The sequence below is a fragment of the Balaenoptera acutorostrata genome, chromosome 20 (genome assembly GCF_949987535.1).
Source record: "Balaenoptera acutorostrata chromosome 20, mBalAcu1.1, whole genome shotgun sequence".
Taxonomy (NCBI): domain Eukaryota; kingdom Metazoa; phylum Chordata; class Mammalia; order Artiodactyla; family Balaenopteridae; genus Balaenoptera; species Balaenoptera acutorostrata.
Genome location: NC_080083.1, coordinates 50,000,168 through 50,014,542, shown reverse-complemented (window position 1 = coordinate 50,014,542; position 14,375 = coordinate 50,000,168). Strand labels below are relative to the sequence as shown.

Sequence of the window (14,375 nt, the reverse complement as noted above, 5' to 3'; positions counted from 1 at the left end):
TTTACATTTTTGTCCCTAGAGTGAGAAGCAGTGGGACATAATGTCTTTTAAAACACGACAGAGATTTTTGTATCTACATGTATATTGTAATCTCTAAACTAGCCACTCGGAGAGGTTAGTCTTTTGATTAAAACACTCGAGGACCCTCTTGGCAATAGCCCTTATTGTCTGTGACGCAGTCTTGCCAAAAGTTATCAGGAGCCACGTTTCATGAGAAAGGTAGACAGAGAAACTGCAAAATAATGTTGAAAGAAAAATAAGTGTGCTCATTAAATAAGACCAGATTTCTTCCTTGACTTATAAATGATCCTACAGGCACGGCTAATCCTCTGCTTACTTAGGGAATTTGTTGAAAATTGAAAGAAGACATCTATTCATACATATTTAAACAGTTTTTTAAAAGAGAAGTGGGCTATATAAAGCATCCCTAGAAGTGCCTTGTACTTTTTAAGAAGGTGAGAGATGTTAAGAAAACACCGATCATCCTACTAACAAACACTGCACATAACTCTGAGACATTAGAGATCTTCCCACTGAAGTCAGAAACCAGACGGTAGTGCCCAGAATCAACATTATTTCTTAGCATCTCTAGAAATTCTAGCTAAGGTTAAGCCAAAGAAAGGAGATAAAATTTGTTATTATGTATGATATGATTATTATATCAAAACCCCAAAGAAAAATTATTAAGATCTAAGAGGGAGTTCAGTAAGGTAGTCACTGTTAGATAAATACTGAGACCACGACCATTGTCCCAGTAAACAAAAATAAGAGCCGGTAATCTTTGATCATCCTCCCTCCAAAGATGACCATTTTAAAATAATTTTAGGATATAGCTTATACATTTTTTTTTTTTAGGAACTCCTTTATTTATTTATTTATTTATTTTTGGCTGTGTCGGGTCTTCGTTTCTGTGCGAGGGCTTTCTCTAGTTGCGGCGAGCGGGGGCCACTCTTCATCGCGGTGCGCGGGCCTCTCACTATCGCGGCCTCTCTTGTTGCGGAGCACAGGCTCCAGACACGCAGGCTCAGTAGTTGTGGCTCACGGGCCCAGTTGCTCCGCGGCATGTGGGATCTTCCCAGACCAGGGCTCGAACCCGTGTCCCCTGCATTGGCAGGCAGATTCTCAACCACTGCGCCACCAGGGAAGCCCCATATTATTTTTAATAAATGTATTCATATATAAACACATTTTAAACAAAATCAGAATCACGCTGGAGACAACATATACTGAACATTTTTTTTTTTCTGCACTGTACTTACTATGCAGCCATTTAAAAATGTTAACAACTACCGCAAATATTCTAGTATACAGTCGTGGTGTTGTCTCTGACAGTGTATTGCTTATCTAATGAGGAAGAAAAATTATACTTAAAGAAAACGTTCAGCACTATTTTAACTATAGAATTTATTGCTAAGATGTTTTAGTTTGAGGAACAACATTCAAACGTATATGTACTAGCATATTTTAAAAATTATTTTTAATTATAAAGATTTTATTTTTTATTTTCAACATATGTGATTGGTCCTTTATATCTACCTGTTCTTATATCATTTATGCTTGCCTTTTTAAAAAATAGACTTCATTTTTAAGAGCAGTTTTAAATTTACATAAAAATTATGCAGAAAGCAGAGAGTTCTCACATACTACCCCCAACCCCAGTTTCTCCTATTATTAACATCTTGCATTAGGGTGGCATATTTGTACAATTCATAAGCCAGTATTGATACATTATTATTAACTAACTAAAGTCCATAGTTTACATTAAGTTTCACTCTTTGTGTTGTATAGTTCTGTGCATTTGACAAATGCGTGATATCATATAATCATGTTACATAACAATACAGAATCATATTACAGTATCATACAGAATAGTTTCACTGTCCTAAAAATGTGTTGTCTTCTACCTTTTCCTCCCTCCTCCATCCCCCTCTGCTTGTCTTTTCAATATTTCTTACTCATTTTTAATAGAACTTATGCCTTCATTTAACTCTTTGAATATCTCATACATATTATAAAGTTTTTTGTCAGATTGTTCTATAAAACATAAAAATTCACTTGGAGTAAATTCAGATTCGGTTATTGATTTTTGTTGGTTTCTTTTTCTTTTTTTTTTTTTTACATTACATGTTTTTATTGTTTTTCATTTGATTTTGCATTTGGAATTTTAGGTGAGAGGAGTTTTGTTTTTGTTTCCTCCCTCGAGAAGCCTAGTGTAGCACAGCCAGCCTTTAACATCCAGCAGGGAGCCTGCACTTCCCAGTTCTGAATCTGGAGCCCAGGAGGCCTGCAGTTTTAGCCCTGGTCATGGTTTTGTGTTTCCGTTCCATAGAGACATTTATATCTTATTCAAGCATGGCTGTCTTTTCAGTTTTCTCTTTTTTATATCTTACTACCATGGGAATGTTCTTGAAGAGGTATGTCAAAGTATGTACCTGTCTTGACGATCTTGATTTTCCTAAAATCCATCTCTTTATGTTATAAACACATCATATTATTAGGAAAATGAAACTCAAGATTTACTTTGTTCCCTAGGAAAAAGTTCAGACTTCGTTTTTAAATAGAGAAGGACTGTAGAATTGTCACACAGCATATCTTCTCAGTTATAAGACTATTTAGACTCCAGATAGAGGAAAGAGGTTCATTAAACCAGGATCATTCTGGTTTATTTGTTAGGATTTTTTTGATGTTTAAAAACTTGGTCATAGCTCTGATTTAATTACACCAAGCTTGTTCATGAATGCCAATCACAGTGATTTTTCTCTAGGGAAATAAAAGTTCTTTTTTTTAAAAAATCTATTTATTATTTATTTTTGGCTGCATTGGGTCATCGTTGCTGCGCGCGGGCTTTCTCTGGTTGCAGCGAGCGGGGGCTACTCTTTGTTGCGGTGTGCAGGCTTCTCATTGCGGTGACTTCTCTTGTTGCGGAGCATGGGCTCTAGGCGCATGGGCTTCAGTAGTTGTGGCTCGCGGGCTCTAGAGCACAGGCTTAGTAGTTGTGGCACACGGGCTTAGTTGCTCCGCGGCATGTGGGATCTTCCTGGGTCAGGGCTCGAACCCATGTCCCCTGCATTGGCAGGCGGATTCTTAACCATTGCGCCACCAGGGAAGTCCAAGGGAAATAAAAGTTCTTTCATCATCATTTCTAAGAATAAGTTGTAGCACTAGGTAGCAGAGGTGTGTCTGTAAAATACCTCACATGGGAAAAAGTATTTTAATTTATGCAAAATTTGTATTGAGAAAATAGCTCTCGTTGCAGTCTTAAATTCTAGCCACAGGAGCGCAGTAAATGAGGCACATCTGTCTTACTCTGCTCTGGGCTGGTCAGGCCACATCTGGAGTATCATGTCCAGTTCATGTCGAGACTCACTCTAAGGAGACACAAGGAGATTGGCCGGAAGAAAGCAGCCAGCGGGCGAGGACACTTGAAATCATGTCCTGAGTGATGACTGCAATGACCAGGGCAGGACCCTGGCATGTGGGAGGGGCCGTTCTTTCTACACACTTGCTCATCTTTCTGTCAGACCTCCTTTGAAGAGAACTAGCAGTTTTCTAGTTGTTGTGTAGTCTTCATCTTCTGTTTCTAGTTGTTTTAATTGGGTTTAAGGTGTAGTAAGAACCCTCTTGTTCGGAGTTAGCAAGACTCCCTCACTTTAGAGTGAACTGTGGAGCTACTCAGACAAGGGAGGTGATGTAACGTCCTCTGGCCAGAACGTTACATAAGTTAGTTGATGGTCTTATATTCTTTGATTGACAACAGGAAGAGCTCAAGAGGGACCTGAAAATTAAGAAGGAAAAAGACATGGTGCAGGCCACAGCTGTTGCTGCAACCTCCCCCGCCGCACCACCGGCACCTCCAGCCCCTCCGCCTTCCCCGCCACCTCCGCCCCAGCCGCAGCACTCGGGCCCCCTAGCCACGGCCACGGCCACGGCCACGCTGCCTGTGGCTTCCCAGAAGAGGAAGCGAGAAGAGGAAAGAGACTCAAGCTCCAAGTCAAAGAAGAAGAAAATGATCTCTACTACCTCAAAGGAAACGAAGAAGGACACAAAGCTTTACTGTATTTGTAAAACGCCTTACGATGAATCTAAGTGAGTAGATCTTTTTGAGCTCTAGTTTATTTTCTTAAAAGTTTAGCTCAGTTTCCAGTTTTGAAGAAAATGAGTATATCAGTAGCAATGTAAATAATAGTTAAAAATAAGGATAATAATATTTCATCTGTGGTTTTGCAGCTGATATTTTTAACCTTGACACTAGAATAAAAGTTTGGTTCTTTTTCCACGTGTTCATGATTCGTGTTTGTCCTTCATCATATTCTTTTCTGTCAGATAAGCTTTCTGTTGCTCCTTTGCTGTCTCCTCTTCTCTCTGGATCAACTCCAGATCAATTAGTAATGCCGTCTGGAGAAAGGTGTATTACTGTCACCGCCCAAAGTTGAGATCATCTGTTCTGGAATCTTCCCAACCCCACGATTACATCCAATCCTAAAGATGACCTACATACAAATGGTGCAAGGGGCTTTTGAGTTTGAGTGGTTTTGGATTTTTAGCATTTAATTTTAAGTAATTCTATGTTTTTTGTATTAGAATACTGTAACCTAATATTATTTTTGTCAAAGTTCCCACTTTCTTATTGGGGACAAAAGTCAGAAAAATACAAAAAGTGATTCTTTCACTCATTCCTCAAGTACTACACTCAAAAATTTGATAAGCATGGCAGCTGAAAGCTGCTTTTGACAGTTGTAACTTGTATTTGGTGATATATACACGATTTTAGAGACAGTAATCCATAAGCATGGTTACACTTTTTTTTTTCCTATCATTATTATCACTCAACTAGGTATTTAGCTTCCATTTTCAACATTCAAATGCAGGCCAACTTTTTAAAGCCAAAATTAACCACAGTGTTAATTTTACAGTACCCAAAAGTTTATTTGATTGTGCTAAAAAAGTATGATCATTTAGAATTAGGAATGCTTAATGTCTACTGTAAGTGGATGCCTAATCAATTTATAAAATAAAATTGTCTGTTTAATGATGTTTAAGTTGTAACATTGAAGCTGCTTTAGTGGTGCTATTTAAATTACAGTCTGTTTGCAAGTGCTAAATCAAAACTTTTTGTTGGTAGATTTAGCTGTGCGTTGAATCAAACACAGATCAGTGTAGGCATCTTCACTTTTCATTGTCTTGCTTTATGAGAAATTAGACATGATATAAAAAGTAGAACCCTATTGATTGATTTTCCCCTTAGTCCAGTACAAGTCCAATACAATTTTTGTAAATTTACTTTCTTTACAAAAGATTTTCTTTCTTTACAAAAAGATCTGCTTATGGAATTTCCTTAAATAACAAGTTGTTTTGGCCTATTTAAAATATTCAGATCATAGAAATTCATTTCACACACAACTTTTTTTTAACACCTAAATTGCATAAGATGCGGCACATGTGTACGTATGCTCATTCTATTGAGATTACCTCATTATTTTGGGGATATTTCATATTTTTTAGTTTTTTATTATTCACATTTTCAGTATACCGGCTTCATTCATTCCCTATTCTAGTTGGGAAGAGTTAGTGGTTTTTAAGGAGTATTTTGTGATCTCTTGTTCCAAAGTAGGCTGCGAATGTAGTGAGAGTGACTAAAACCTGAAATTCAGGTCCTGAGCTCACTTCCAGAACACACAACCCACCACCTGGTGAAGGCAGCATACCAAAACGCCCTGAAGGCCTCCACGTGCGGCAGTGAAAATCATGCGGGAGTCATAATTCAAAAGAAAAAAGTTAGTGGCAATAGGATACACCACACAACCATTATTCCTTTGCGTTCAAAAGCAGGTTAGGTGGAAGGACTACTTCTAAGGCAAGTCTGCCAAGAAACACCTTGGTAGAACCAACGGTATCAGCAAGGCCAGTCTCGTTCCCTGCAATTCACGCTTATTCTTGCCATGACTTTGACAAGGCGTTCCTCCAGAGCATTCGTCAACACTTTGATACACTGTATATTTGTCATAGAGATGCTTTTCACTTTACCATTTGGGATCTTACATGACAAAAGACTTGAGGATTAATTAACTGATTACTACCCACAGTTACACACTCATACGGCCCCATCTTGTAGACCCTCTTGCGGTTTTAGATTAACTGTCCTTACATCACTCTCCACACCGTGTGTCCCTGTTTTTGAATTGAAGTAGATCCTCACCAGCTAATTAACCTGGCCACTCCACATAGTCACACACATTCTATTAACTGAAAAACTGGCCCATGTCATAGTCTGTTAAAATTAGATTAAATTCCAATATTTACTTAGAAAACTTGGTAGAAACTGAATTACTACATGTACCTTTTTTAGTTTTCTTCTTCATACCATGTTTTGACCATTTATCTTCTACACCTGGCTGACCTCCTGCATGTTCCTTGTAGCATAACTTCTACTTGGTGTTTGCGCTTTGCTTTGTTTTCAAATTTAAATCGTGAGATACATTTTCAAACCTATCTAAGAAATAGCCCTGATTTTGAAATGGCTTCTGTGGCATAGGTTTGACAGATGTAAGTCTTTGATTCTTTGGCTTTGGTTTTTGTGCCTGTTACAGTTTTACACACATTCATTAAGAGGGAGACATTACCATCAGTGTGTTGTTTATTTTTTCAAATTCCAGTGTGTTTTTAAAGACCCACATTTCACTAAACAGTGTATTTGTTGAAATTGATGCGAGCGACTCTATGTCCCCACACTTGATATAGCATCAGATGCTGTAGTTTGTCAGGGTTAGAATGGTTGGATTCAGGATGTTTAGCTGACTCATTGCAGAAAGTTATCCTGTAAGAACGTGAATCAGGACAGGGAAGACAGACTTACGTACCATGCAGCTCAAAATGACAATTACATTGTCATTTTCATTGTGAATGCTTTTAGGTTCTATATTGGCTGTGATCTTTGTACTAACTGGTATCATGGAGAATGTGTTGGCATCACAGAAAAGGAGGCTAAGAAAATGGATGTGTACATCTGTAATGATTGTAAACGGGCACAAGAGGGCAACAGTGAGGAATTGTACTGTATCTGCAGAACACCTTATGATGAGTCACAGTGAGTTCTGATAAGAGCATCATATTTAATAATTTAGGAAGCCAAATTGCTCTGACTGGTTACTTATTTGTTTTAAAATAAAAAGCAAGGTATTTTTCTGCATATATTATACACTTACATTACAAATTCTTTTCCAATTTTTTTTCTCTTCTTCCCTCTTTACCTCCCCTTCAAAATTTATGTTGCTTCATAGTGAATGTTTGAGATGCATTGGGGAAAATGTGGTTTAATGGTAGACTTGATTCTTCAATATGTAACGTAGAAATTAATGAGATTAAAATAGCCTGACTTGTTTGGACTTTATCAGTGTTTTGAAATGGTGCTTTATTGCAGGTTAGAAAAACACTAATTTGGGTACAAGCTCCGAGACTCTGTTAAACAGCTTTTAGGATTTTGAACTCCCAGTTGGGTGGCCAATATCAGCTTCCCATTTGATATGGTATTAGTTGAAAGATTTTTGTCTTTATTTTGTTTTGAGCTTTAAAGTCAATTAAATGTTTTACATTTTTCTTCATATTGGTTCTCCAATTTTGACAGTGTTCTTAAACCTTTAGTGCTTGTTCTTAACATCAGAAATACTAAAGTAACTCATTGGAATGTCACTCTTCAAAAGTATTAAAACAATTATAATACTAAAACTATTTTATATCCCAGGGTTAGAATATTTTCGATGCATGTTTTATTACTTTTTAAAGTAAATTATAAGTAATGTGATCCCATCTGTTTTGAACTCACATTTCCATTTCGGATCTTGCAGATTTTATATTGGCTGTGATCGGTGTCAGAATTGGTACCACGGGCGCTGCGTTGGCATCTTGCAAAGTGAGGCAGAACTCATTGACGAGTATGTCTGTCCACAGTGCCAGTCAACAGAGGATGCCATGACAGTGCTCACGCCGCTAACAGAGAAAGATTATGAGGGTTTGAAGAGGGTGCTGCGTTCTTTACAGGTGAGAAACCACTCTCTGTGCAGCATTTAAAGATGAGAACAACCAGCCTGACCTTGGAAACACACCTGGGGTTTGACCTTTACAATCTTAGAGCACCTGACTATCTAGTGACTCCCAGCTGAAGTGCTCCACAGACTTCAGTCCTTCCCATGCCGACGTCGTGAGGTTAATCAGAGCCACACACTAGCTCAGCTGTTGTTTAGCTGATGCTCATGTTTAAAATGACTTATTATTTTTAACCTAAATTTTATTTTTAAAGAAAACTATCTTACCACCATTGATTGAAAAGCAATTTGATTAAATTCTAGTGAGATACAAATGCTTATCTAAGGCTCTGAGCCGAAGCCTTCCCTCCCTTATTAAAAATAAGAAGGAAGATGGGGGTGGCTTCTAAGACTAGTAAGTATTAGAGATGTATTCCAGACACAGGAGCGCTAGATTGACACTTCCTCCTGTTGTAATCATAATGAGAAGCGTTGAAAGAACTGAAACGAGAACAATAGTCTCGATATGTGGTTGAATGTTATTTAACATCACCATCACACCTCTGCCACGTCATTAGCCTGCAGAGGTAACCATTCCACACTTGGAATCCATCCCACTCCAGTTTAATAGGTGTGATTGCAGTGCCAACATCGCTCAGCTGGCAGGTCATCGTGAAGGGACCAGAGTACAGATTCCTTGACCCCTAAGCTAGTGCACCACCATCCCCGCTGCAGGCTAAGGTCCCAGACCTCTCTTTGAGAACCATTATCACAGAGCATGCTCGTCTGAGATAATTTGTGACCACAGCCAAAATCATCTAAGTATAAATAATTTCATCTCTCGAGTTTAAAACTGACTTTTCCAGTTTAAAGGTCGATGGATGCAAGAACTCAAATGGGGAACTTAAGTGAAATTATCATTTCCACCTGACAATAATGATGTCTTTTTTTTTTTTTTTTTTTTTCATTATAGGCCCATAAGATGGCCTGGCCTTTCCTTGAACCAGTGGATCCTAATGATGCACCAGATTATTACGGTGTTATTAAGGAACCTATGGGTAAGTGCTTGAGTTGAACATGGAGTTTTTTCAGAAGTCTCAGCAGCTACTTCATTTATCATCCAAAAAATTGATATATCTTGAAGATATGCTGAGCAAGACTGCTGGGAGTCCAAACTGGTATACAGTCATTTGTAGGATAAACTGGGAGTACGTATTAAAGTTCAAGTATGTGTACCTTTGGACCCAGCAGTTTCACCTCTTAGGATTTACATGTGCACAAGTATGTTGTTCATCACAGCAGTGTACATAATTGCAGAAATACTGAAAATGAAATAAATAGCCATCAGTAGAGGAGTAGCTAAATCAAAGGATGAGCAGAGTATTCTCTACTGTACAATGAATGAAATCAGTGAACGGATTGGGGTCCCTGTGAGCCTCTCATCTTTCCTGTCACCTCTTCTTCATCTTTTCCTGAAGGAGAGCAAAGGTAGAAATCCAAGAGAATATAGCCTCATTGCCCAGAAAATAAAAATGGTACTAAATAACAGCTGCAAGTAACTGTACAGTAAGTCCCCTACATAACAAACCTTCAAGTTGCGAACTTTCAAAGATGCGAACGTGCATTTGCATGTCCAGTCCTGTAAGTTAGTTCACGTGTCTGGTGTACATTGTCACATGTGTGCATCCTCTACAAGTGGTTGTGCTTTTGTGTACTTTACTGTACAGTACTGTATAGAGTACAGTAGTACAGTATCTTTATTTCAAGCCCAGGATGTCTGGAAGCAAGCGTAAAAGCATTGGTGATGTAGCTGGTACTACTGTATACTTTTCAAGTATACAGTACTATACTGTACTGTAAGATTAAAAATGTTTTCTATGTATTATTTGTGTGAAAAGTATTACAAACCTATTATAATATAGTACTATATAGCTGATTGTGTTAGTTGGGTACCTAGGCTAACTTTGTCAGACTTATGAACGTGCTCTCGGAACAGAACTCATTCATATGTAGGGGATTTACTGTATTAAGATGAACAGCTACCAGTGATTATATTAAAAATACTTTATCTACGAAAGAAGTTATAGAAATTAAAACATAGCTAAAAGCTTCCAAAACTGCCAAAAAATTAGCTCTAGCTGATGAAAATATTCCAGATGGCCAGCTAAGCATTTTTTAAATGGGTATGGTTTTATTGTATATTTGAAAGTTGCTAGGAGAACGGATCTTAAAAGTTCTCATCACCAAAAAAAAAAAGTTTGTAACTATATGCGTGCGGTGATGGATGTTAAATAAAAGTATTGTGGTGATCGTTTCTCAATATATACAAACATCAAATCATCGCATTGGGACTTCCCTGGTGGCACAGTGGTTAAGAATCCGCCTGCCAATGCAGGGGACACGGGTTCGATCCCTGGTCCGGGAAGATCCCACATGCTGTGGAGCAACTAAGCCCGTGTGCCACAACTATTGAGCCTGCGTGCTGCAACTACTGAAACCCGTGTGCCTAGAGCCCGTGCTCCGCAACAAGAGAAGCCACCGCAATGAGAAGCCCGCGCACCGCAACAAAGAGTAGCCCCCACTCACTACATCTAGAGAAAGCCCGCGCAACAACGAAGACCCAACGCAGCCAAAAATATATAAATTAAAAAAAAAAAATCATCGCATTGTATACATAAAGGTACCACAGTATTCTATGTCAATTATACCTCAGTTTAAAAATAAAAGGAAAAAATTCAAGGAATTAAAGTTCAACCAGGTTTTTAAGAAATAAAAGAAAAGAAAAGACAGGGGTTGTATTGACGGCAACTTCAAAGATGCGGAAACATGAAGAAGAGATAAATGAGGGCTTATCTTTGGGAAGAAAAACCATAAATAAGTAAGTAGCCGTTACCTCTATCCTCCTCATGTCTAAGATAGAAGAAATTAATCATTATACACATTTCAGATTTGGATAATCTCCTTTGAGAAAGTACCTGGGGTGTTTATTTAAATAAATAGATGTCTTTTGCTTCTAAAAATAACATGATTATAGAAAATTTAGGAAATAAAAAAAGTAAGAAAAGATAAATGCACTTTTGATCTTTTTCTCACTGAATGCTACCACATTTTGGTGTGCTCGTGTGTGTGTGTGTATGTAAAAATTGAAAACATATTTTTTTAAAAAAAAAGAAAAATATTGAGATCATATAGTGAATGTTTGTGTCTGGCAGTCATTTTCCTGTGTCATTAATCTTCAATAACACGATATTAATGGCTTTGTATAGTCTGTAAATTGAATATGCTGTAACTTATTTAGCCAAAATTCTTTTCTTGAAGAGCTAGAATGTTTTCCTGTCTTTTTCTTTTCTTTTTTTAATACCACCAAGATAAACAGCATTTTATGTGGGTATGTACATACAGATAATACAGGTCTCCCAAGCATATTGTTGAAAGAAATAGGAAAGTTACAGAGCAATCCCTAGGTTTTAAGCAGTAAACAGTTGTATGTTTTCTAAGGGTACGTACCTGTGTTTAGAGATGCATAGCAAATGTCTGGAAAGATACAGACTAATGTGATTGATTGATTGATTGATTATAAATTTATTTATTTATTTATTTTACTTTTGGCTGCGTTGGGTCTTCATTGCTGTGTGTGGGCTTTCTCTAGTTGCGGTGAGCAGGGCTACTCTTTGTTGCGGTGTGCAGGCTTCTCATTGCGGTGGCGTCTCGTTGCGGAGCACGGGCTTTAGGCGCATGGGCTTCAGTAGTTGTGGCATGGGGGCTCAGTAGTTGTGGCTCATGGACTCTAGAGCACAGGCTCAGTAGTTGTGGCACACGGACGTAGTTGCTCAGTGGCATGTGGGGTCTTCCGGACCAGGGCTCGAACCCGTGTCCCCTGCATTGGCAGGCAGATTCTTAACCACTGCACCACCAGGGATGTCCCCCTACATCGTTTTTAATTGTATGACGTTAAGGTAATTTATTTAATCACCCCTCCATAATGGATTTTTCAGCAGTCTGCAGTTTTTGCTGCTATAAATGACACTTCTGTGAACATCTTTGTGCATCTGCCCTGTTCTTGTTTGTTTTCTTAGGAAAAATTTCTAGAAATAGAATTTCTGTACCAAAGGGTATGTATACTTTTTAGGCTTTTGGTAAGTATTTTCAAATTGCACTTCAGCAGATTGAACCAGTTTCCACTGATAGCGTATATCTGTACCCTTTTCTCTGCACACTTGAAAACCCTGAGCATTATCACTCTTTCGAGGAGAAAAATTTTTCTTTGCAAATATTTATTTTGAAAGAATATGTTTGATGTACAAATGCAGATGTTACAGAGATATAGGGAGTAAAATGTAAAATTTACCACCACTTTCATCCACCTTTAGAGGTAGCCTCTGTTAATAGGCTGATGTTATATAATTTTTAATTTCTGCTAATTTGGGCAAAGGAAGTGACTGTTTGGCTTTGCCTGTCTTCAGTAACTAGTGATGTGCTTATTACTGTTTGTACTTCTGCATGAGTTCCCTATTTATGTATTTTGCCATTTTGCTCTTGAGATATTCATACTGTTGTCAGTGTTACTTAAGGGTTATTTATAAACTAAGGATATTTTAATGTTTTATGGCAATTTTTTGGTCATATGATAGTTTTTAACATTTTTTTAATTCAAATCTATTAATCATTATGAATTCTACCTTTAGAGTTGTATTTTTAGCCTTTTTCCCTACCCCAGGTACATGAATACTTACCTGTATGTTCTCCTAGTACTTTTTTTTTTTTTTTAAGGGATACTAATTAAGTTGAAATCATAAAATGTCCAAACACTACTCACATACTTTATTACAATTAGTCAGTCCGGAAGTGCCCAGAACTTAAGTCTGAATATGGTGATATTCTGGCAGGCTGTGTTAAGCTTTCTGCCTACCTGTACAGCTTATGTGACCTACACAGAATGGATGCGCCCAAGTCTTGTTTGGAATTTAATCAGGCTGGGTGCATTTTTGCAGTTGTTCTTGTTTACACGTTTTTCCCCTACCTGCGTAAACTGGAACTATCAAAGATGTGTTTGTATGTTAAAATATTATATGTATAACATAAAATTGCCATTTTAACTACTTTTATATGAACAATTCAGTGATTAACTACATTCATTTTTGTCCTTAAATTTTAATCCACCTCGGATTACTTTGGCATATAGTGTGAGGTAGAATTTTTCTTCAAATATAGGTAGGCAGTTGCCTCAACCCAGTTTATTAATGAATTCTTCCTGTCTGCTTATTTGAAATGACATCCTCAACATAGGTGAAATTCTTACGTTGAATACAGTTAGGTCTGTTCCTGTTTTGAATTCAGTTCCATTAATGTTTGTATCATGTTGTGCAATGCCACACTTTTTGTTATCACAGCTTTATAAATTTTTTTATATAAATTTATTTATTTATTTTTGGTTGCATTGGGTCTTCATTGCGGTGCGCGGGCTTCTTATTGCAGTGGCTTCTCTTGTTGCGGAGCGTGGACTCTAGGCACGCAGGCTCAGTAGTTGTGGCACATGGGCTTCGTTGCTCCGCAGCCTGTGGGATCTTCCCGGACCAGGGCTCGAACCCATGTCCCCTGCATTGGCAGGTGGATTCTTAACCACTGCGCCACCAGGGAAGTCCCTATAATTTTTTTTAATGTCTCATAGATTAAATTTTCTCCCTTTACTTTTATTTTTCAAATGTTTCTTAGATATTCTTACACTTTTATTTTTTGAATGTACTTTAAAATTATTTTCTCAAATTCTAAAATAATTATTGAGATTTAGTTAGGAATTGTGTTGTCTATCAATCCTAGATTGATTTGAGATCACTGACCTTTTACTCTCCCAGGTTTTTATGTCATATTGTATATGGAATTTTCCTTCAAGCACAACTCTCCTGCGACCCACTGTTATTTTGGGTGGATTTAGCTCAGTATTCCAAAGCAGTTACCTGTGTACCACCCTAGTCATTTTTTTCATTTCTGCATACTATCTCTACTATTACATACTGCTATTTTTATTCATATCAGCTAATATTTTCCCCTTAAGTTCATTTTAAGTAGACACTTTATATCATTACCAACATAATCGGTAAGTCAGTATCACTTGTCACCAATAAAAGGTAACAATAAAAATTTAAAAGGAAACAAAATTATATTATTAAAGTCTAATACAAGGCTCACAAAACCACAGAGATTTTATTCTTAATTCTGGACTCCTCCTTCTCTTTGTACATGTAAGGTATTTAATCAATTGTTTGCATGTGAAAGTGTGTTATACTTAGATATGTATTGTTCATGTTGGTGTAGTGTTTCCTTTGTTTCAAACCAATTGAATAAAGAGCTATTCTCTGT

The 14,375-nt window shown here is 37.5% G+C and overlaps 1 protein-coding gene across 14 annotated transcripts in view; it reads left to right on the top strand.

Annotated features, from left to right (window-relative positions):
• Positions 1–14,375, top strand: part of BPTF (bromodomain PHD finger transcription factor) — a 141,174-nt gene that overhangs the window by 120,392 nt on the left and 6,407 nt on the right. For 10 of the 14 annotated variants that reach the window (XM_057535434.1, XM_057535429.1, XM_057535430.1 and 7 more), the window contains 4 exons: positions 3,758–4,086; positions 6,911–7,084; positions 7,842–8,034; positions 8,992–9,076. In XM_057535434.1, coding sequence (XP_057391417.1) covers positions 3,758–4,086; positions 6,911–7,084; positions 7,842–8,034; positions 8,992–9,076 — 781 coding nt within the window. The remainder of the gene's footprint in view (positions 1–3,757; positions 4,087–6,910; positions 7,085–7,841; positions 8,035–8,991; positions 9,077–14,375) is intronic. The other 4 variants (XM_007185942.3, XM_007185939.3, XM_057535431.1 and 1 more) reach the window with 1 other exon arrangement.